This window comes from Numida meleagris, chromosome 13 (genome assembly GCF_002078875.1).
Source record: "Numida meleagris isolate 19003 breed g44 Domestic line chromosome 13, NumMel1.0, whole genome shotgun sequence".
NCBI lineage: Eukaryota > Metazoa > Chordata > Aves > Galliformes > Numididae > Numida > Numida meleagris.
In genome coordinates this window covers 4315358-4338871 of record NC_034421.1, presented here as the reverse complement: position 1 = coordinate 4338871, position 23514 = coordinate 4315358, and the positions used below count along the sequence as shown (strand labels likewise).

The 23514-nt window shown below is 49.6% G+C and overlaps 1 protein-coding gene across 1 annotated transcript in view; it reads left to right on the top strand.

Annotated features, from left to right (window-relative positions):
* The window catches only part of TNRC18 (trinucleotide repeat containing 18), a gene marked incomplete at its 5' end in the record, with an annotated part of 45177 nt that overhangs the window by 18536 nt on the left and 3127 nt on the right, over nucleotides 1-23514 (top strand). The window contains 16 exons of the mRNA XM_021411747.1: nucleotides 120-295; nucleotides 993-1129; nucleotides 1601-1729; nucleotides 3491-3665; nucleotides 4722-5085; nucleotides 7591-7872; nucleotides 14766-15005; nucleotides 16840-17282; nucleotides 17809-17973; nucleotides 18826-18967; nucleotides 19376-19493; nucleotides 19779-19854; nucleotides 20156-20264; nucleotides 21107-21223; nucleotides 21506-21670; nucleotides 21875-23163. Coding sequence (XP_021267422.1) covers nucleotides 120-295; nucleotides 993-1129; nucleotides 1601-1729; nucleotides 3491-3665; nucleotides 4722-5085; nucleotides 7591-7872; nucleotides 14766-15005; nucleotides 16840-17282; nucleotides 17809-17973; nucleotides 18826-18967; nucleotides 19376-19493; nucleotides 19779-19854; nucleotides 20156-20264; nucleotides 21107-21223; nucleotides 21506-21670; nucleotides 21875-23163 — 4127 coding nt within the window. The remainder of the gene's footprint in view (nucleotides 1-119; nucleotides 296-992; nucleotides 1130-1600; nucleotides 1730-3490; nucleotides 3666-4721; nucleotides 5086-7590; nucleotides 7873-14765; nucleotides 15006-16839; nucleotides 17283-17808; nucleotides 17974-18825; nucleotides 18968-19375; nucleotides 19494-19778; nucleotides 19855-20155; nucleotides 20265-21106; nucleotides 21224-21505; nucleotides 21671-21874; nucleotides 23164-23514) is intronic.

Below are 23514 nucleotides of genomic sequence, written 5' to 3'. Positions count from 1 at the left end.
ATCCCAGAGGCTGCTTGAGCTGCTGTGGCCTGGGAAGGGACGTGAGCCTTTCCTCGTGCCCACCAGAGGGATAGTGTCACAGGGTCAACCTCTTCAGCTTTTTTTAATATCCTTCCCAGCAGGTCCAGAGAGTTTCCCTGTCCGGCCAACGCTAGAGAGTTTGCTTGCTGCCAGCACCCACATGCTCATGGAAGTGCTTTCCACCCCCTTTATGGAAAGTCTGAAAACCATCCGGCTGCCTCGAGAGCTGAATCCCAACAAAAAGTACAGCTGGATGCAGAAGAAAGATGAGCCCGTAAGTAGCTCTCAGTGTGGCTGAGCCTGAGAAGCCGCAGCGCATCCGCTCACCACTGCTTGCCCTCCGAGCTGCTGTGTGCCACCCTTCTGCACTGGGCAGAACTTCCCTCCGCGTTCATAACAGCACACGAGTCGGCATGGTGCGATTCAGCTTCCTCTCTTGTTTGTGAATCAACATCATTGATCTCAGCGGGACCCTCCCCAGCCCTAGAAGTGGTGCTTGTAATACAAAGCCAGCAGGAACTCATGTTACTGCTTTGGTGGGGAGAATAAGTAAAGGTAGTGGCAGCAGGGTTTTTCCTTTCTTTTTCTTCCCTGACTCTTCCCCATGAGAGAGGCTGACAAATTATTTTGTACCCAGCAAGTAAGTATTCCAGGAATATTTTGATCTGCGTTTTTAAATAAGGGAGAAGAGACTCCATGGGTGTATTTCATTCTGCAGGTTATTTTTCAGCGTTGCTCTTCCTCAGAGCTGAAGCCATGCCCAGGCACTGAGCATCTTTGCTTGATTGCTTTTGTTCCCATACCACTCTTGGGCTGGGCTTGGTGGGGGCAAGAGTGCTCTGCTCCAGTATCAGCACACGGGGTGTTGTCCCAGGATGCATTGTAAAGTCACCCCACTGTGCAGCGCTCCAGTGTAGAATGGGGGCCAGGAGTTGCCCTGACCTTCTCCACCCCTCTTGCCTCCCTTCCAGATGTACTCTATCAAATCGGCCATCGAGAACATGGACGCCATGGAGCTGGACTACAGGATGAGGCTGGCAGAGCTGCAGCGGCGCTACAAGGAGAAGCAGCGGGAGCTGGTGAAGCTGCAGCGGCGCAGGGACTCCGAGTAAGTCGCAGGCTGTGCACTCGGTCTTTTCTTTTCCAGCTGGGCACCTACTACTTCCTCTCGGTCCAGGAGAGAAAACGGCCTTCTGTCCCTCCCTGTCTCCTCTCCTCCTGGTATGGCTCGCCAGAGCTTTGCACAACACACTCCTAGGCTATGTGACACACCACCCCATCACTGGTGAACGCAGCTGGGAGACCATTGTTAGAGACAACCTTGGCTTCAGCAGCTCAGTTTAGCAGTTCGGTGACAGGCGAAGGTTCTGGGTTGGCTCCCATTCTTGCTTGCTTTCTTTTCATTTTTTTTTTCCCTTTTTTCTTCTTTTCGGATTTATTTGCTTTATTATTTTTTTTCCTGTTTGCTTTGCTTTTTGGTTGCAAAATTTTTTTTCTTTGCTTTTTTTTCCTTTTTTTTGTTTTGTTTTGTTTTGTTTTGTTGCCTTGGTTAACAGTGAAGCGTGTGGTTTTTTTAAAGGGAAAAGCATGACGAGAAAAGTAGAAGCTTGGCGAGAAGAGGCCCTGGAAGGCCCAGGAAGAGGAAACTTGGATCAAGCGCTCTGTCGCCCATTAAGGAGAGAGGGAAGAGTGACAGCAAGAGTGGAAAGTAAGGCTGGAATTTGGGGAAGACGGGAAAATGGCAGGGTCGCCGCACAGGGTCGTACTTGGGGAAAGCATCTCGGATGCAGCGGGGTCTCGCCGTGGCGATGCTCAGGCAGGATGGTCTCCCATCAGTGGTGTGGAAGCGTTCAACACGAGCATGTCCTCACGGTGGGAACGCGATGCCAGCCCACGTGTCTGTGTGTTGGCTGTGGGTAGGACAGGCAGAGTTGAGTGGCGTTGAGCGCTCAGTGTCGGGAGCACATCCTTGTGCCTTCTCAGGAGGACAGTGCAGGAAGGTGCCATTGAGCTCATGGCAGGGATGCTGATGTCAAAAACTGGAAGGATAGGGCTGGTCCAGGTTTTCTGTTTTCTCGAGCCTTTCTGCTGCGTTTCTTCTGTCTTCACCTCCTGTTCCTCTCATCAGTGGGAGTTGGTTTGGCCTGGCCTCTCTCTTCCCAGTGTCTGGATCATTCTCTCTTCTTTTTTTCTCTTGTGCAAGTCCAGCCGGTCTCATTTGGATACCTGGATTGCAACACCACTGGCCATCTAACCATCCTTAGATGGCTAAGCTTGTCCAAAGGGAGGACATCTCCAAGCTGCCTCCCTGTGCGCTATATATTTTTTGCAAATATCCTTTTCAATCAGATTCAGGTGCCCAGCTCCCACTGACTGCGTGCTTCTGAAGATCTGTCCTCTCGGTGGCTCTGTTTTGCTCCTCGTGTTCGGATGGCTGAGCAGGCTGGAAGCATCCAGAGGTGGCTGGAGCTGTGCATGTGTGCATGCATGAACGTGTTGGTATGCACATCTTTGTGTTACAGGGATGCAGGAGTGACCTGGTCTGGGAAGTGGAGATGCATCCTCGGTGTCCAGGGCAGGAGGTGTTGGTTTAGCTGAGTGTGGTGGTCAGCAGGGAGGACAGAGGGGTGGGGAAGTGGCTAGAGGCTGTCAGTGGCTTTGTGGTGGCAGTGTGACATGGGCCAGCAGGCTTAGCGCGAAGGAGGTGGCAATGAGAGCTTTTAATGGAGGCTTGGTAGAGATCTTGAGGTGTTGAATGATCTCAGCATCCATCAAATAGTTCATGGAGACAGCTGGGGAGCGGTGAAAGATGTGCTTCTAGTCTCACATTACTATTATTTTATTGTTACTGATTTACCCTCTCCTTTTCCCACAAATCCCAGAGAGAGACCAAAAACACAGTCTGCAAATGCCACTCGCAGTGGGGCCAGGCTTGTGAAGCAGATGGCCTGCCCTTTGTGCGAGCTGGTCCTCATGGTGCCCTTGTCCCTCCTTGCAGTCCTGCAGGGTGGTCCTTTAACCCCACCTTGCTCAGACTGAGCATCCTGGTGCCAGGCAGGGCGGCACCTCCCTGGGCCTCAGGACTCTCTTTGCCCAGTGACCATGAAAGTAGAGGTGGGATAAGACCGCCATCGCCAGCTCGGCTGCCTAACCTTCCTCTTGCTGAGCTGTGCCAGGTTGGGCATTTTCAGTGCTGTTACTCAAGACCCCAAAGGCTTTCTTTCAGAGACCATCTTGTGGGTCTCTGATTTGTGTGCTGATTTCCAAGAAGGGCTCCCTGCCTCTCCTGTTTGGTGGAAAACAAGAGTCAGGCCCTCACTGTGTCCAGAATGCTGTCGCTTCACAGTGGACTTGGCTCCCATTAAGGATCCCCGCTGTTCTAGGAGGCATTTTACCTCACTTTAGAGCTTGATGGGGATCACAGGGAGGAAAGCCCCCCACCTTGACCCATCCTGTGCTTGGCTTGCAGACTAAGCAAGTCCTTGTTGCTCTCTGAAGACTCTGAGACTGGCGAGGGCATGAAGAAGAGGCACAAAGGGGCCCTCCCGGAGGAGGATGACGATGTGGAGAGCGGCAGTGGCAAGATGAAAGGGAGGAACCAGAGCTGGGAAGAACACGATGCTGCTCCCAGCTTCTCAAACGAGGTCAGTGCCCTCGTGGGGAATGCGGAGCCACAGGCCAAAAGCAGATCTTTTTCCTGCTTTGCCCGGTGTTGGCTTGCTTTGAACAACTCCTCCTGATCTTACAGCATCTGCTCTCAGTTCACATGTGTTCAGCAGCTCCTCATGGGAGGGCTCTGTGCAGCAGAGGGGTGTTTGCAGAAGCTAACGCTGGCTGATGGAGGTTGGGCCTTTCTGGTAGTCAGTAAAGAGGCGAGCACCTTTGAGCCAGCCAGAGTGTTGCAGTGTTGTGCTAGCTCAGAATCCAGAGCAGTGGTTGTCTTACTGCTGTGGCTGTCCAGGCAGAGGTGGGTGACTGACTTCTCGAGGCGAGGGAGGGACAGAGTGCAGTCTGACTGTTTTAAATGCAGGGTCTTCCGTTGCACCTACTGAAGCAATGAGATAATTACTGGAGCTTTAAGGTGCTGATGAAATCCAAAATGCATACAGGCAAAGTACTGAGTTACAGCTGCTGTTGTCTAGCTGTAACACACATAAAGTAAATTTATTCTTTTTCAAAGCGCAAGAAAATATGGAAAAAGGATGTAACAGCCCTGCCTGTAACGCAGTGGTGCTGATGCTCTTGCTGAGAGGTATTTGGGGATTTTTGGCATCTGCCACTGTAGCTGGTTGCTTGTATGGAAATCTGTATTTATTTGGCTGGAATTTTGGGTAAAGAAGACTTATAATCCCTGTGATCTAGAGAACAGCTTGTAAACCAAACCCAAACAAATCCTAAAAAACAGAAAGTGTTGAGAAGAAAAGAATTCCAAACTACGTTAATTTGTGAATATATTTCTTTTGGAAGAAAACTTGTTTTTTCTGAGTTATCTTTGAGATTATATATTACTTTATGAGGGCGAAGCTGCACCGTTTGCTGCTCTCTTTCTCCCTAGCAACATGATGGGAGCGAGGATCTTCCTTTTGAGGCATTCTTAATTGGGAAGCACAAGAGACTGAAATGAGGGTAGTTAAAAACCCTGGGGTCAGCCATGATGCCTGCTTTGTATTCACCTGCGTCCCTTCCTTTCACCTTGACAGTTAAAGCTTAAGAAAAAGAAAGTACCATCGGATCAGGAACAGCTGGCTAGCAAGCTCGACAAGGCCCTGTCGCTCACCAAACAAGACAAACTCAAATCCCCCTTCAAGTTTGCTGACAGCTCTGGGGGGAAGCTAAAAGCTGGTGGAGGTGGCAGCAGGTACCTCCCTTCTCATGAGGCTCTGCCAAGTAAGGAGGAGAAGAAGAGCCTGGCCAAAAACCTGGGCCTGTCCTTGAAATCCACCAAGGAAGGTAAAAACAAAGTGGCTGCCAAAATGAAGAAGATGGAGGTGGGATTAAAAGTCAAAAATCAGCTGAAGGTTTCCCATTCACCAGCAATATCTGAAGTTAGCAGCTACTCCTATAGTAAGTAATCCCTCATTTATCTCTTGTTATGGTGTGATCTCTTGTGTGTGGTGGGGGTTTCTGGCCTCTTGGAAGTGGTCTTGGAGATGGGTCTGGTTTTGCTCATGGGTGGAAGTTGACCTTCTCCTTGGCTAATTCATGCTGCTGCATCTTTGGGGTGCGTGTGATATGTCCACCCAACTTGCCCCATCCAAGAGGTAGCAGACATTGCTGTGTCCCTTCTTGGCCTGTGTTGTACTGATTGTCCGTGTGGAAAAAGAATTAAACTCATGTCCTTGCTTTCATTGGGAGTAGACACTCTCCATCTAGCTATCAGGTGAGTTCTCACTGCCTCTCCTCTCGGGAGGTGGTTAGCAGAGACAACTTGGTGAGCTGGGTGGGGTTAAGCTGTGGAGACAGGTAGAGAAAGCATAGTCTGCAGGGAAAACTGATGTCTGAAGGATCCTCGTGCCTTTCTGCAGTGTTGTGGCTTGGTTCCTGACTGGCTGTGTACAGCCTTCCCATCAGAATTAGTCTACACCGTGGCATCCTGGTGCACCCAAAGTGCACCCAAGGCAAAGATTCCTGCAAGTGAGCAGATGCCAGTACAGAAAGAAAAATCTGAATTGCAGATAGCATTGGGAAGACCAGGCATGGAAGAGTCTTTAATGACTCAGGCAGACAGTGGGGCAGAGAATGTGTGCAGGACTTGGAGCTTATGGTCTGAGGCCTGGTAGCTCACTCACATACATATCTTGTCCTTTGCTTGCAGCTAATTAAGTCCCACCGTAAAGCTCTTACGGGGTATTCATATGCATAACAGATGTGTGTGGCTGCAGTGCAAGACCAGTATAGAAATTTCACTAATGGGGAAGATGATGAGGTAGTGACTCCACATGAACAGATGTTTGGCATGAAATCAACTGTTTACGTGGCAAAATAGGAGCCATTGTGTTCGCTGAACTTGAACACAGCCTTTGACTGGTTGTGTTTCACAAACCACCCAGTAGTGCTGCTCTTTAGTGTACTTCAGTGGCAGGAACAGACCTAGGCCGCCTCAGCTGGGAGCTTTGGATCTGCTGGGGGAGGTAAGCAGGACAGAGAGGAGGCACAGCCCCTTACTGGGAGGAGGAGCTTTCACAGTATTCTTGCATTTGTTGGTGTGATTTCAAGGTCAAAAACTCCTTCCTGGACCCAAAGGAGCAAGGGAGCTGCTGTCCAAGTCCTCTCCTTTCCAGTGAGTCTCCTGATGTAGGACTGTGCCCATATCACCACATGAATCTCAGAGCGGGAGGATTATTGTTACTGAGGAACTGACTCTGGAATGGCTCAGCTTTGATATGCATTCTTTCAGCTGTGTGCCAAGTTCAAGGAAAGGGCCTTAGGCAGTCATTTGGTCACTCAAGCATGATGGATTTGGGGAGGCAGGTCGAGCATATGGCAGCACCTCCTGTGACTGGTGGGCTGCTCTTGTGGAAGAGGAGAGTGGGACTGGTGCCAAATGCATGTGCCTCCTAACCTCGTGATTCTCTAGCTGGAGTCCGGAAAACTTTGGGCATGGACTCAGAGGGTGAGCTGAGTATCCCATTCCCATCCATTTTAATGGAAGTGAGGTTCACCACATCTTCTGTGTATTTGGGCTTTGGACCTTCTAAGCTGCCACCCCTTGTTGCTTTCTCTCCACAACCAACACGATGGAGATGGGGATTGATGTGCAACTGGGGCTGACACTGGAGAGCATCTGATGCTGTCTGCATGCTGGAAAGGTCCATGTCCATAATATGTTACAGAGTTAGTGGTGCGTTTGTGAGCTGGGATGTGACACTTCAAACCTGCTTCTATCACATCCAGGGACATGATATACTTTTGCTCCACTCATCTGACACTAGAGAGGATCATTGTATAAAACTCACTGCCTGCAGCTGGGTAAAACTGGGGTTTATGGACCAAGGAGCTTGGTCACTGTTCTGTGTTGGTGTGCTCTGTACTGCTGAGTGTCTGGGTTGGCATGTTTGGAGTTGGACGTGTTGCCCCTTAGCAGCTGGGCTTGCTCTGGCTGTGTCAGAAACCCTCCAAGAGGGTCAGTTTGTGTAGAAATGGGGATTTAAGTCAGAGAATAGAGTGTAACCATGGTTGAGACTGACTCGGGTTGATTGGCCAGTCATTGGCATCACCGCACCTTTGGTGGGTGTCTTCATGATGGAAATGTCTGTCTGAGTTTTCTGTTCCTGAGGTGAAAACAGCTCTTGGATCCTGCCATAAGGCAGAAAGGATCGCTGGGTCTAGATGGAGAGTGTTTATTTCTGACTGAAAGAAGGAAGCATGTATTTCTGTGTTTATTTGGCTCCCAGCTGAGCCTGTGGCTTGTGATGGAGGCCTGGCAGGAAGGACATGGTGGCACGCAGCCCCTCCTGGTGCAAAGCCCCTTCACCCAGAATCACACGAAAACAACACTCTGACGCCCTCTAAAAAGCATCCAAACCCCGTTCCCTGAGGTAATGTTCTTCCCACCCGCTTTGACTGCAGATACGGACTCGGAGGAGGAGGAGGAGGGATCCCTGAGGGACGAGTGGCCGGCGCAGCCCCCCTCCGCCCCCAAGCCGCGGCCGCCCGGCCTCTACAGCGCAGTGGCCAGGAAGGGCGGCCGGGCGGCCGGCGGCCCCAAGGTGGCCCCGCGCGGTGTGGCGGCTGGGCGGCCGCTGAAGGCCAAGGCGGCGGCAGGCCGCAAGCAGCCCTTCTGCCTGCTGCTGCGGGAGGCCGAGGCGGGATCTTCCTTCAGCGACTCCTCGGAGGACTCGTTCGATCAAGGTTACTAGCTTATAGCAAACGCACCCCTCCACCATGTCTGCGGGCGGGGGGCGAGCAGGGGCCCTCAGGCCGGGGTCAGCCATTTTGATGGTCGCAGCCAGGGCGGCCATCTTTGTTCTTGGCAGCGTAGCCTGCTGTATCAGCCCGACGGTTATTTTTTATGCTTTTTGTACCTGTATCGTTGTGATATTATTACCGACTGGCTCTTTTAGAGCTTTTATATCGACTGGGTTTTAGAGTTCACCTCTCCCTACTTTCCTGCTCCCTTCCTCCCTTCGGTTTTTCCCTCACTTTCTTCCTTGCTGCCACCACCACCATTATATTCTTTTTATTACTATTATTATTATTTTATTTCTTATTATTTTATTTTGGCATGGGCCTTGAAGAGGCTTGGAAGGAGCTTTTATTTTTTCCCCTTTTTTAGTTGCATTCCTTTATTTTTTATTATTATTATTATTTTTTTTTACTGCCGGGATACTGTTGTGTGGCCGTGTGACTTGATGTTTGTACTGCGATTTGGTATACCAAGCTTTATTAAACATATCGAGTTCATTTTTAACTAAACCTGTGTACTTGTCTCTCTTGCTGTGTCTCTTAGCAGGCGATTAGGTTGCCGCTTCACTCCATCCTGCTCTGCATCCCTCTCCTGCTCCCACTCCCCATGAGTAGAACTGGAATTAACCTAGTCTGGGTACTCTCTATTATTCAAATATCCCTGCTAGCAATTGTCGCTCGCTGCCTTTGTCCAAATCAAGGCCTCTCTCCCACCCCCACTCCGTTTATTTCATTTTTATTTTGCTCATCTGTTTTATGTTATTTTGTTCTATTTTTTATTTACAGCTGTTTTCTTCTGTTGTTAGGCTCTCCAGGCAGGCAGATAAATCGTGAAGGCTCTGAGTCCTCATTGCTGCTGTGCATAAGGTCCCCGTTATTTGACAGATATTTTTTCTTTTCAAAATATACTCAACAAGTTTTTATGCCCCTTTTGGGTGGTAACGTTTTTCAGATGCCCGCACATAATCCATAGTGCTCAAGGATGTGGTAATTACTGCATTAAATTTGACTCTGCAGTTTCCCTCCACCACCCTCACCCCAATTTTTTTTTTCCTTACAGCTTTTTTTTGTCAGCCTGTCATTAGTACTTCAGTGGGAAAAGAGATTACTTGAGACTTTTCCTCCAGAGACACAAGGGGTTTCTGTTTTAGAGCGAACTCATTAAATAATAATCATGGGGAAAGGTCATTTTAATGAGCCCTCGGCTCCCAAAAGAAAGTAGCTCGTCTGGGCTGAATGCTAAGCAAGAGCATCCCCAGTTGTTATCATCTGAGTTACACAGCAGAGCTGCATGTAGCGCGGCAAAAGCCTTTTAGCATTTCACACTGCTGAGGCAGTTGTTAATTGAAAATGGGGCTGGATAGTTTTGCTTTGGTTTTGCTATTCTTAGTTTTTGATCTTAATCTCCTCCACACACCTGTTGTTCTTCCCTCCAAACCTATCCTCCAAAGAAAGACAATTTAAGCTAAAAAAAACCCGTATATATAACAGCAGAAAGATACGGAATGCTGATTTAGTTTGATGTGACTCTGGGCTGGACCCACCAGTGCATCTAAAAGAAAACTGAAAAAAAGTCTGTTTCAAAGAAATCAGATTTATTCCTCGGAGAACCCAAACTGTTCTGGGGACAGTGGATTTTGTGTGAGGGAGAGTTTGCCACGTTTCCGTGAAGAGTCTACGTTACTTCCATTCAGCTTGACATCTCTTCCCTTCCTTGTTACTTTCTGCATCTGTTTTGGTTTTGTTTTTTTTTTGCTGCTGTTGGAAATTTTGAGGATATCAATCCCTTTTAGATGCTGAGCTCTTGAGTTTTTGGGGCTTTGCTTTTTGGTTTTGCTCCAAATAGCAGATAGGTAACTTGTCCCTAATTAGCTCTGCTGATTTTTCAAGTAACCTGTCTGCTTTTTAAAAAAACAGCTATCCCAGTTTTATGGGATAAAGTCTTGGGAAGGGAGGGGGATATGGGAGGAGGTTGGGAAATCTGGAACAAATGGGGAAAAGCATTGTAAATCCCTCAGAGGTGTCATTTAATGGTGGGGAAACCAAAGATGCAAAACCTCCAGGGGTGGGAGGTGGGCATGGAGGGGTGGTTGGGAGGGATTGCTGGTTACAGTTCTGTTTTTTCTGCAAATGGTTTTTGATTTTATTATTTTTTTGTTCTTTGTCAGAAACATTTCTTGAAGGGATATTTGGGTAATAGGGTTTCTGATGGCTTTCCCTGATACTAAACCGATTAATAACCTCAGCTTTTCTAGAAGTGCTCGCTTTCTCCTTGCAGCTGCTTGGCCAACCCTTTCACCCCTGCCCCTATCCATGATGCTTTGAATGTCTGTGTCGGTCTCTTGCATTTGCTCTCACGCTGCACTAAAGAAGCAAAGTGGTTGGCTGGTTGTAGGGCAGACACTTCTCAGCGAGGGTCACTAACCATGAACCCGAACCTTGACCATTGTTATGTAGGTAGGCAAAATAATTTTCTTTATGTCATCTGTCAGCCTCAGATGTTTCGATGTTACCTCCGTGAATAATGACACGTAGATCTTTGCATTCTCTTGGTTTTTTTGTTATAATTTTGAAGATGATCGCTGTCCACTTTTGACTTTCCTCTGTCCATGAAGAGTTTTGCATGGAAGACTTGCTTGAGTGTCTGTGTTTGAGGACTCCAGAAATGCTTTACTGTTTGCTGCTTGATTTTCTCTTGGAGAACCCATTATCCTAGCAAAAAGGAAGGTTTTATGAATGGATCCAAGGTGAGAAGCCATGGCATTGCCTGCAAAGGCTCTGCCTCTGTCCAGCTGAAAGATTCCTGGGCCACGATGCAGGCTGCTTGCTGCTAGGGCAGCGGGTGTCACGGCCCTGCCACTATGTACGTCAGATGTAGGACTAACTGCAGGAGAACTTGTTTTCATCTGCCTTGAGATAGTTATAGGGACACATGGATTTCTTGCCGACCAAACATAGCACTGCTGTTAACGATAATGAGCAAAGTCTATGGTATTTCATCCAGTGACCTTGAAGAGCAAACTGCCTGTGCAGGCTGAAGCTACATGTGGCCTTCAAAGGCCGTCAGGGTAGGGAAAGCCATGAAGTTTCCATGATTGAAGACCCACGTTTTTTCTCCTCAGTAGAGTGTTTCCCTGAAGTGATGAATGCCTTCTTCCCTGCTCTCCCTGACTTGGAGGGTGATTCTGCCCCCTTGAAAGAAATGATAGAATATTTTTCTACTATTTATTTCAAAACAGCATGGATAACTCTTTCCTCAAACAACCAATCCCGTGCGATCGTTGTCATATTTTAATGGTTTTTTATAAGCACTTCTGGAGTCAGCAGCGCAGCACACATGGAGGAAAAATCCACAAAAGATGACAATTGGTTTGTTTGGCATTAAAAAAAAATAAAAAATGAGGGACAGTCTTACACTGGAGATTTGAAAATAGGTAACCTCCAGAGTTTGGACCGATCACACAAATCAGATGTCAATGACCCAGGAGCTGTCTAAAGTCTGCCTGTACTTAGCCTGCTTTGTATGCTGTAGGCCTGCTTGGTGTTATGAAAAAGTCATGCTATTTTTTTTTACAGTGTGAAATGACTCTTCTAAGTGTGTGTTTTTACTCCCCCCTTCCCAAACCTTTCCTCCCCACGCCCTCCTCAGTCCGTCCTGTTACATCAGTCTGTAAAAACCAAACTGCTTAACCGATCTCCGTTCATCTTCATTTATTCCTCTCCTACAGTAAAATGCCATAAAAAAACAGTGAGAAATTTCAGTATTTTCAATTGGTTTTGGTTCTGAGTTTAATGCAGGTAAACATTTTGGAAAAAAGAAAGCCTTTGACTAGCTTATCTGGCTTCACTGGCATTTCAGTATGACTTTGTGTTTGTTTTGGCTGCGGGATTGTATGTGTACGTGTGATTGCGTGTGTGGGTGTGTACACACATATACATGCTCTTAACGATGACAGAAATGTTGCACTTGAAATGGTTTCTCCTCACCTTTGTTCGGTGTTCACAGAATTACAACCGGGGAAAAAAAAAAAAAAGATATTTCAGAACATTTTTTGTCCCACTGCTCATTCTTGGCAGGCAAAAAGATGGAGGCTTTGGTCGTGCAAAAGCATCTGTGCGTGCTTCCTTTTAAGCCCATGGATAGGTTGAGTGCAGCAGGACTCAGACTCCAGCTTCAGATTCTGTGCAGCCATCGCGGTGGGCTGTAGAGCACCAGCAGGAATATCTGTGCCACCACGACTGTGAATGTGGGGGCTTGGTTTCCAAGCACGTGGGTTTGGAGGGAAGCCCCAAATGTGCTGGTTTGGTTTCGTTCGGTCGTTTTTGTCTCTTGGCGCATCAGGAGGAAGAGGAGGGGAGCGAGCAGGAGCTGCCCTTGTGGTGGAGAAGGATAGAGCTGCGAGGGAAGGCTGTGAATGTGCTAAAATGTTGTGGGTTTTTTTTCACGCTGCAAGTTGAATCTCATGCAGATAGAAATACAAGTGTTTTGGTAATAATGCTGACAAGAGACTGTCTTCGGTTGTCTTTCCGTAGCGTGAAACCGTATATTTGAAGGAGGTTAGAATAAGTGCCAGGTGTGTTATTGCATCGTATGTTTTCCGTAGCGTGAGTAATGGCTGCTTCCAGCGTGGCTTTTAAATCTGTTTCACCTTGGTGCTTTTGAAATATGGGAGCTGCTCGGTGCCCTCGTGCCCTTGCAACTGCAGAGCCCATGGTGGATGGGGTGGACAGGAGTCTTTAAGCACTGAGCGAGAGGCGTGCTCGGTGCTGAATGGCGTTCGTGTGGGACAGGTTGTGAGGGGGTTTTCCTGCAAAATGTCCTCATTTTCTACCTGCCTTCTCCACCACCCCTTCAGGCAAGCCGCTCTTGGCTCACCTGGCTCTCTGGGTTTAGCTGGAAGGAATGCATGGGCTGATCTGTCCCATTTCACTGAGAATTACTGAATTTCAGAGCCCAGTTGGATGTGTGGACAAGGGGCACTTGTTGGAGTTGGGCATCCCACTTTGGAGTGGAACAGAGCTGCTGTAGGAACTCAGGCACTGTTTTGCTGCTGTGCAGGCAGATGGCTTCTGCATCTCAGAAAAGCCGCGTTCATCTGGACGTGTTTTCTTCTTGGCAAAACGTGGTAGAAAAACAGTCACTGTGCCCCTTCTTGTGTTAGGGGAAGGAGTCTGATCCTAATTTGCTGTGGATTGTTTTTTTTTTTGCATGTGGTTTTTATGCAAGGACTGAATAGGGCTGCGGATGTCTTGGTGTTTACTGCAAGATTGTTGGGTTAGTAGCAGTTTTCCATCAGAAGGATCATCTGAGCCACTGAGGTGGGGAGGGGATTCTGGTGCAGTCAGTAATTAGTATTCTGCAGCCATCTGACGTTTGCTGTTTAAAAATGAAAAAGATTCCCGTTAACTTCATTTGATAGAGCACTGCTTTCTGATATCCCTGCTATTTCTAAAGTCACGGAAAAACAACCCAAAGTGGAAGAACAATGCTTGTGTTATTGCATATTTTTTTTTTTACCAGCCAAGTGTCAGGAACATTTTTATCTATCCCTGAGGGCACCGGTGGAAAGAAAAGGATTTTCGTGTTTGTTGCAGCTCGTGTTGAAGGGATCTGGTTTCTCGTTTGGCCGGCTGGCAGCCGCTGGCAGACAGCTCCATGAGCACAGGGCTCCTGCTAGTGGTGGGAATCTCTCAGCAGCCTCGATGATCCTATTTAAGCCCTCAGTTTTGAGAGAAACGAAAGCCGTTTCCTAGACCGAGTTTTTGCAGTTAGAAAGACCCTAAACGTCTGCATGTATATGTGCTCATATATCTCATATATGTGTGTGTATATGGATGTGTGCGGTGTGTGTGTGTTTGTGCAGCGCTACTGCAGCTAGCTGTGGATGAGGTGTATTTAAAATCATTGCCTTTGGGCTCATGGGCAGACCCTTGGGAAGTGCTGTCGGGAAGGGAGCGATGCCCCTTCTCAGAGCATCCGCCCCACGTGCCTGCTGTGCACACATCGTAAAGGAAAACCCCAGCCCGCTGCGCTGTGTGTGCCAGCCCAGGCTGATTTCTTGGCCAGAATTCCACCTGGGGCTGTGGGCAGCTCGCTCTGCCTTTCCTGAGCTGTAGAGAGGGAAGCGAAAGGCAGAGAGTTTTGAGGCAGAGCGTTTCGACACTCGTTGCCATCTCCAATGCTAACTGCTGAAGCCTGCTCCTTGCAAATGTCATTTTCGCCCTTTGTGTCCTTTCATCTGCAGATACAATTTTCCTCCTCCTCCATTCCAAATCCATCGCTTTCAAATTATTATTTCCCTCCTTCCCCCTCTCTTTGCATTTTTGCCTCCTGCCCTTTCTCCTCTCCATGTCCTCCTCGCCTCCTGCCGTGATGCAGGCTGATCTCTGGTATTCCCCTTCCGTGCTGAGCTCTGGTTCTGATTACACTAATGGATTTTGTTACGGAGGAAGAAATGGTGGGTGGGAGGGGAATCCCGCAGCTCCAGGGTTGGGATTTTCAAAGGATTTAAGCTTTAAATTCCTCCTGAAAGCTGCAGGGAAGGGGTGCGTGGATTCCTTTTCAACACCTTGCTTTTCCCTCCCCTGCCTTGGATGAGTCCTCTGCCATACCTTGTGCTGCTGTGTCCCCCATGGGTGGTGGTAGGCAGGGTGATACCACCTGTATGACCACAAAGACGTGTGTGTCTGTGGCCAACACCTTCTGGCTTAGTTCAGGGGTGGCTCAGTGCTGCTTAGGGGAGCACGGAGCAGAGGAGAGCTATCGCTTCGGGGTGGGGATGGGGCTGATGCACAGCTCTGCAAGGTTTGTAATGGGCTGCTTCTTTTCTGCGTGCTAGATTCCAGCTCAGAGGAGGAGGAGGAAGAGGACGAAGAAGAAGAGGAGGAGGTGGAGGACTATGGGACAGATGGCACCGACAGGCTTTCTTCACCTGCCCTTGATGAGAGTGGCCTGGGCCTGCTAGCAAGGTTTGCTGCCAGCGCAATGCCCAGCCCCATCGTTCCCCCTCCACTTTCCATCATCCAGCTGGAGGCCAAGCAGAAGGCGAAGAAGAAGGAGGAGCGACAGAGCCTGATGGGTGAGTCGCATGCTCAGGGTTTGTGCCAGGGGTGAAGGTGGAAGGTTCAGGATCAGCTGTGCTGCAGGAAAGCAGATTCTTATCCGGACATGTCCTTGCTTTTGGCTGCGTGATCTTAGTACTGAGGGCGAGCTCACTGTCTGGCAAGAAAAGAAGAAGCAGTCACGAGGATGGCAGTTGTAGCAGCTGCGGCTTCCCTAGGGGCAGTTGCTTGTGGCTTCCTCAAAGTTTCCTCTTTTCCTGCCTGGCAAACCCTTAACAGTCACGCTAACTAGTGGGATGCGGTGTCCCCTTGGACAGAGTGCTGCTGCATTTTGGGGAAGGAAGCACGTGCTAAATGCAGCTGATCTTCAGCACCCAAGAAAAGCAGGGACACGGAAACAAAAGAAAACCTCTTAAATTCGCTCTTCCCATCAGTGTCTGATAGAAAGTGGACAGAGGGACTCAAAGCAAGAGTTCCTTTGCTCGTCTGTTTGCCATGCCAGGCTCCGTGCCTCTGTCCCTGTCCCTCAGTTTCAGTGTTAGAAGTAATGGGAGTTTTATTTCTTCTCCTTCCCATGCCCTGCTGCACAAATGCCCCTGGGTGACATCGTTCCCAGTCAGACAGATCTATATGGGCTCCATTTATAAATTCTCTATTAATATTTATTAAGTGATAATGGAATTTATAGCATGCCTCAGAATGGAAAATGATGTCTTCTTTGGGAGCCCAGCTTGTTTTAGCACCATTTCCATGCTATATTAGGCTTTTGCCAGCTTGTTCCAACAGCCTCGCTTAAGAATTTATCGCCTTGTAACTTGCCCTCCTTGAAACTGGAAACATCTAGAAATTGTCTCAGGCGGCAGTGACGGAGGAAAATGGGTGCTGTAATTTCCAGTGGGCTTTTCATCTTGAGCATTGCCAGCTTTGATTTTGACAGACCAGCTCTTTTCCTGTTCGTGCTGGGGCTGTCTCAGGGGAGACTGTTTGGTTAGAAGAGGTGAGCAGGTTCCTGCAGGCTGTGTTTAACCCAGGAAAGTGAGCATATTTCAAAGAGAAGGACTGAAATAAGATGTCTTCTCTCTATGCTTATGCCTTGCACATTTTCTTCTACCCACATGAATGTTGTTTAGTTGTGTATGATGTCCTTTTGTAAGAATATCCTGCAAATGCTAGTAATCTTAAGGGGGCTGTTCACTGTTGGGCTTGAGAATAATTTCTGTCAAGCTCAGACCTTGTTGGTGTGAAAGCAAAGTCACACAGATGTATGGGTGCTGCCTCAGTTTCCCTTCTGTCCCTGGAGGGCACATGATCTTACTCTCCTTTATCAGGTTTTGAAGAGGGGAAACACACTGTAGGTGGTGAACACCTCAGTGTTACTGCATTATTTCAGGATGCTGGGTGCTGCTGTGCTGAGCAGTGGCCATTGTGGGGGGATTTCCATCTGCCACAGACAAGAGATCATTTACTTGTTCTGACTTCAGGGCAATTACTTGAGCCAATAAATAGCTCTGTGGTGTCTGTTGGCCAATAGGAGAAAAATAAGCTTGAAATCTGGGTGTCTTCAATTCATTAAAGAGATCCTCCTCCAGAAACAAAGGTGAGACTGGAGAGAACCCCTCCCAGGGAGGTAGGAAAGTTCATTGTGTGGGGTTTGTACTTTCCTTCAAGTGAGCAATTCCTTTTTGTGGAGGGCTGGAGAATGTTTTAAGGGTCTTAGGGTTTGAAAGAGGGACACCAGGGCTCTGTTGAATAGGCTTGACATCTCCCATGGAGTCCAAAAGCTTCTAGCCATGCTTGGCTCCTCTTGTAGTCACCAGAGCATTGACTGATGGTTGAATCTTTTGCATCTAGGGACGGAGTTTGAATACACTGACTCAGAGAGTGAGATCAAGATCAGGAAGAAGTCACCCTCGGGACTGCTGCGGGGGAAGAAGGGGTCACTGGAAGCAAGCAGCATCCCGTCAAGCCAGACCCCAAGCAGCCTTGAACCTGGATCTGGAAGCGCTGACAAAGCCAAACTTGGGTCTGAGAAAGGCCGCAAGCTGAAGAAGTTCAAGTCCCCCAAGGACTTGAGCTTTGAGTTTGGGCTGGAGGCCAGCGATGATGACCTGTGGAACCGGCGCCGGAGCGAACGGATCTTCCTCCACGATGCCACCACATCCTCGGCCATGCTGACCCCCACGGCACCTGCCAGCTCCACTCCTGTCTCCAAGCCTGGGCGCTGTGGGAAGGGGGCACCCATGAGTCCCAAAAAGGAGGGCAGCAAGGGGAAGGACAGGAAGGAGCTAAGCAAGGTGAGGAACGCGTTGGCTGCATTGATGTGGGACCCTTGGGAGCTCAGGATGAAGGGAGGGTGATGAGCTCCACTAGGCAAGAGGAGGGTTGAGTCCACATGCTGTTTCACTTTCCCATGTCCCCCTTGACATCTTCACGGTGCCTCTGGAGGACCATCCTTGGCTGGTAGTGGCAGTGCTCTCCTCCTGGTTGCTGACTCTTCCTCTTGGCTGAAAGCTCAACTGCTTTTGGCACTGGTTCATTTAATGGTGGAGCAGCAGTAGTGGGAAGAGTTAGACAAGTTAGTTGCGGCATGAAGCCAGCTGGGATCTTCTTGGAGCTCTCTGAGGGAAGGGCTGATGGGCAGGAATTGCTCTCTGGGGTAATGAAGAACTCTCTCTGAAATTTGTGAAGCCGGAGTGCAGAGCTGAGAGACATAGGTCATCAGTGAATTGCTGGCAGACTGTGCATGGCCTGCTTTGCTTCACCCTTCCTCTCTGTGGGCCTGCATCTTCTCTGATGGCGGGTGTTTACTTTTGTATTTAGCAGCGGAAAAAGGGTAAAGAAGCACCCTGCTGCTCCTCCTCCTCGTCCATGTCTCCTCCTGGCATCCCTAGCTCCCCATCTGACGTTCGGGTCAGCCTGGCGAACGCCCTGGGCTCCACCAAGAAGAGCAAAGCCAAGGTGAAAGCCAAGGAGGTTAAAAAAGAGGTGAGTGACTGGTTCTAGACCACATGAGCTGGGAAATGATTGAGAGCCCTTCTCTTTCCTTGGACTGTTGTAGTGTGAGGGACAGAAAACACCGAATGCAACCTCTGATGGTGCATTACAGGCAAAATTTGAGAAGCCTAAATTCCCAGGAAGGCTAGCAGGTAGTACAGTGCCTGCTGCTACCATCTAGTGTTCAGCTGAATTCATGCCCCACATTAATGAGCAGGCAGAATTTTTCTCTAAGGCATAGAGGTGGGGTGGAGGAAGAGCATTGGTAAAAAGCAAAGGCTGAGGAGATGGTGATGGAGTTGTGCTCAGCACTGGATGAGCCAGGCCACCGCTGGTTTCTGCTCACTGCAGCTTATCGTCTTCTCTCATAACACACAGTAATGCATCTTCTCGCACAATTTCTGAGTGTAATGCTTATGATCTGTATGTAACAGCAAGAAATGAACCGTGAGGCTTTGAGAAGAAATAGGAATGGCGTCTGCTGCGTGTTTAGTGGAGACAGGCTCTTTGCAGAGCGGTGGTGAGCGCAGAGCAGTGCTACAGCTGTCTGCTCTTTGGCATCTCTCCCAGCCTGCAGGAGTGAGATGTGGCTAGGATATGGGGAATAGCTTTTGCTCAGCTGTCAGTGATGCTTGGCAGTAAACCCAGTAAAACAGATCATTTTTTACACTCAGAAAACAATTTTGGGTATAACTACTTGACTCTCTGTGTGTTTTAACGTTGCTGAGGATGGAGACGAGTTTGTCCCAATATCCTCAGGTTGTTTGTTGCTGGAGGAAGGTGAAATGGGATCAGACTGTTGCCTGTTGGCATCCAGCTGACCTGCTGCTTGCTCTCCTGCAGAACCGAGGGAAAGGAGGAGCTGTCAGCAAGCTCATGGAGAGCATGGCAGCGGAGGAGGATTTTGAACCCAACCAAGATAGCAGCTTCTCGGAGGATGAGAACATCCCACTGAGCATGCTTGTCGAGCGGCCGCCCACACCAGGTGAGGGCAGGGGGGGCTGGGAGGGCTAATTGTGCAAGTAGCAGAGCTGGATGAGTTTCCCAGGGCTGCTTGGGGGAGGGCTTGTGCTGCTTTCACACATTCCTTGTCCAAAGCCATGAATCCTTGGGGTGGAGAAACCACTTCTACAGTCAATTTGGCTTGCCAGATACAAGCCTCTTCAGAGCTGCCAACTCTGTTTGACATCAAGATGAAACCCAGTCTGTGAGCTGCCCTATTTTCATTTGCCAATACATTGTTATTACCAAGAAGGGTACCTTTCTGCAAAGGGCTTGCTGGTCCTTTCCTAGGGAACGGTCATGCTGGGAGTATGAGAGCTCCCTCTCCCTTTGCAGTTGCTTTTTCCTCTGTAGTGCTCCCTAATCCCTGCCTTGCTTCAACACCTCACAGCTCCCCGCTCCTGCATAATTGACAAGGATGAGCTGAAGGATGGCCTGCGTGTCCTCATCCCCATGGATGACAAGCTGCTGTATGCCGGACATGTCAAGACAGTGCATTCACCTGACATGTGAGTTATGGGGCTGCTGTATCTGCCCAGACTCTGCTGGTGAAAGGGGAGGTAGCTGATGCAGGGATGGATTTTGGTGCTTTGCAGAGGTGTCTGGAGAGCAACTCACAGAGTCTGGCAGGGAGGGAAGGAGAGTTCACTCTGTTTTATCAGTGCTCGGGAAAATCTAATTACTTTTCATTAAATGTTCTCAACTGACTGGTGGCAGGGGCTTGAAGGAAGATGTTATCTGACGCAGGTGATCTATTCCATGTGCTATGTCTGATCGGGCCTTTTGTGTTCCAGATACCGCGTGGTGGTGGAAGGCGAGAGGGGAAACCGACCCCATATCTACTGCCTGGAGCAGCTCTTGCAGGAAGCGGTATGTGAGGCCAGTGGGTGCCTGGGCCTCTTCTGGGGTGGAAACAGCTAACTGTCAGGGGCTGCAGGGGTACCCTGTTTCTGCCCACGAAGTCAGTCTACGCAGAGCTCCCACTGGTGTGGAGGTCCCCACTAACAGGAGTAGTCCTTCATGCTGTCATGTGTGCAGACAGGAGGCCATTTCCCAGCGGGGGAACTGTCTCTTGTCTTCTTCAGATCTGGCTTGGACGTGCTGAATGTGATAGGATGATCTGTGCTGGTGCTAAGAGCATCAGTAATCGCTTCCCTTTTGCCCTGAGCAGATCATTGACGTGAAGCCACCTTCAGTGCGATTCCTGCCCGAGGGCACAAGGATTGCAGCCTACTGGAGCCAGCAGTATCGCTGCCTCTACCCAGGGACAGTTGTCCGAGGTAAGGCTGCCCAGGTGCTGTGAACCAGGGATGTATCTATCCTACGTGTCCTGAGGGATGTCAGGCTTGTCTGGGATGGTCCTGAGGTCTGCTGTGAGTGTCAGAGGCTGGCCCATTCTTCCAGGTCATGCCCAACTCGACTGGGATGCTGATTTAGTAATATCTTATGGTCCAGGAGCCATGCTTTGGTAGGGAGAGGTCTGAGCGATTTAGGAGCTTAAAATATCCAGGAAATTTAACACGTTTCAAAAAGTCAGAATTATCTCCAGCCCAGGTTGTGGAGGTTCATGTATCACCTAGCCACTCATAGCTCTGCCTTTGACATGTTGCTTTCTGATGTCTTCCCCCATCTGGCCTGATAGAAAGGCCAGTGAAGAAGCCTGGACAATTGTGCCATTGCTGGTCTTGCTTTTGGGCATGCTTTGTATGGAAGAAGGAAGGATTACTTACAAGATATATAAAATGTTGATACGGGAACTCTGCTTTTTGCTGAGAGTAGCTGCAAAATGCATATCATGAAAGATACTGCAGTGAAAATAAAAGATATTTCAGGAAGAGAGGGAAACAGGGAGACGAGGTGGGATGTCACACTGCAGTAGTTTTTCTCTGTGATTTTGACAGAATGATTCTGCACTAGGTGGGCTGGTTTAGTATTACGAGGGATTTTTCATTGTGGACTAAACCTTCTGTGCTCTTCTTGGGCAACCATATAGGAACGGTGGGAAGTGGGATGTTTTGGAGTTAGTGTAGGATCCATGGCTCCCCCTGTGTCCCTGCTTTCCCAGCAAGTAGTTTGTGCTCTTAAGTTTGTCTGTTACACCTTCTGCTCCCCCAACCCTCAGGAACCCTGGATCTGGAGGAAGATGGCGATCTCATCACAGTAGAGTTTGACGATGGAGACACAGGACGCATCCCACTGTCTCACATTCGGCTTCTCCCACCTGACTACAAGATCCAGTGTGAGTCTTTGAGCTCCGTTTCTTTCAGGACCCTTCCCACTATGAAATGTTGGGATTTTGGAGCTACCTTCCTCTGTGATTTTAGGGCTAGTTCACAGACTTTCAATCACAAAGGTTGCACCATCAGTTATGGACACGCGTACCTGGGGTGGGACACAAACCACTGGGTAAAAAGGCCCAATCTCTATTGCAGAATTGATAGGGACAGGTTCCCCATGTCTGGTCTCTGTTGTGTATGTTGTTTCACTGCTTTTCAGCGTCTCTTTCTTTGACCTTTTCCAGGTGCTGAGCCTTCCCCAGCCCTTTTAGTACCCAGCACCAAGCGTCGCAGCCGTAAATCCAGCAAAGATGCTGGAGAAGGAAAAGAGGGAGCTACACTGGGGTCAGAGGAGCCTGCATCGAAGGGCAAAGGGCGAGGGAGAAAGCCAAGCATCAAGGCAAAAGCTGGTAGGTTGTCACCACTGCTAGACCTAGAGTTGAGTGTCCTTGCACCGTTCCCAACACAGTAACGACCTGTGTGCCTTTCCAGGAAGCCTTAAGCAGTCAGGAACAATCTGGAGACTAGTTGAGATTGGTGTCTGTCTGTGTCTGAGCTAACAGTGCCAGTCTCAATGGATAACATCATGCCTGTGTTTTTCTTCCTCTCTGCAGAAGAGGCTTCCCTGCCTGAAGAGAAGGATCAGGTTGAGCCTTCACCTGGTGCTTCTTCAGTCCCAGAGAAGCCAGCATGCCTGGGCAAATCAAGTGTGAAGGGATCACGAAAATCCCAGCCACTGCCTGCTGGAGGCTCTCCTGCCCCCACAGAGGAAAAGCGGTCAAAAGCCAGTAAAATGAAGATCTCCACTAAGCTGCATAGCCCCCCACAACCCACTTACCAGCCTGCTGTGTTCGGCAGCATCCTCAGCACAGAGCCCTACAGTGACCTCCCAGGGACACTGACGGCCTTTGGCTCCAGTGATGCTTCAGCATCGAAAACCAAGACCAAGAAAGGGCGGCCCACAGAAGAGACCCAGGAATTTGGCACCATGGTCAAGGCTCAGAGGAAGCATGACAATGAAATCCTGATCAAGCTGGACCATGAGGGTGTGATGTCTCCAAAGACAAAGAAGATGAAGGAGGCAATGAGGATGCTGGAGGACTCGAGTCTGGCTGGTCGCAGAGATGGCAAGAGTCTCTTGGGGCTGGGTTATTCCCCTGCAGTGGGTGCAGAGGGCAAGCAGAAATCCTCCCGAGCCAAAGCAGCTGAGGGAGACCCTGCCAGCTTTGGGGGAAAGTTTGATGGCTCGTCAGAAAGCCTCACTGCCTCTAAGGACCAGGAAGACAAGTCAGCAGCTCCAGCAGCCGTAGAGGAGTCTGAGAGCAACAGCAGTGACAGCAGCTCAGAGTCAGAGGGAGAAGAGGAGACAGAGAAGAACCGAGGGGAGGCTCAGGACAGCAGCTCAACCAGCTCGAGAGCATCCACCCCTCTCTCTTCCTCCAACTCCTCCTCCTCTTCCTCTTCTAGCAGCAGCTCCTCTTCCTCCTCCTCTTCCTCCTCTTCCTCTGCCTCATCGACCTCCTCCTCATCAAGTTCCAGCTCCTCTTCCTCCTCCACTACAGATGAAGACTCCTCCTGTAGCTCTGATGACGAAGTAGCTGAGTCCCAGCCAAGTTCCTCGGTGCAGCAAACCCTCCCTCCCAAGCAAACCAAACAGGCAGGGAAATCCCGGGCGTCTTCCCACCCCCAGAGCCAGAAGCAGCCGGCGCAGCAGCCGGCGCAGCAGCCGGCACCACAGCAGAGCGGCAACAAGAGCAGGCCCAAAAAGCGCGAGGGCATCCACCTGCCCACCACCAAGGAGCTGGCCAAGCGCCAGCGGCTGCCGTCAGTGGAGAACAGGCCCAAGATCGCGGCTTTCCTCCCCGCACGGCAGCTGTGGAAGTGGTTTGGGAAGCCCACGCAGGTAAGCAAAGCCTTTCCCATTTGTCTCGCGATGCATCTTTTCCCCTGGGGCTGCCCGAGGGAGCCTTTCCATTTGGGGTTGACGATGCTGTGCTGGCGTAGTGCGTCCCCTGCCCGGGTTGCAGAGGAGGTTGGGGTTGGCCTTCACTGTGTCAGGGGGAGCTGTCCCACATGGCCTGTCTCTCTGTCCAATTTCCTGTGGGAGTGCCTGTTGACCTGATGGTGGAAGACCAACACCAGCCCCGTCTTTGATTCTCCATTAGTGTGTAGTGCTGAGGCTGTGGAGTGTCCTGGCGAGGCAGTGGCTGCATCACTGCCAGGCTGGGTCCGGCTCTGCCACCAGAAAAGGGCA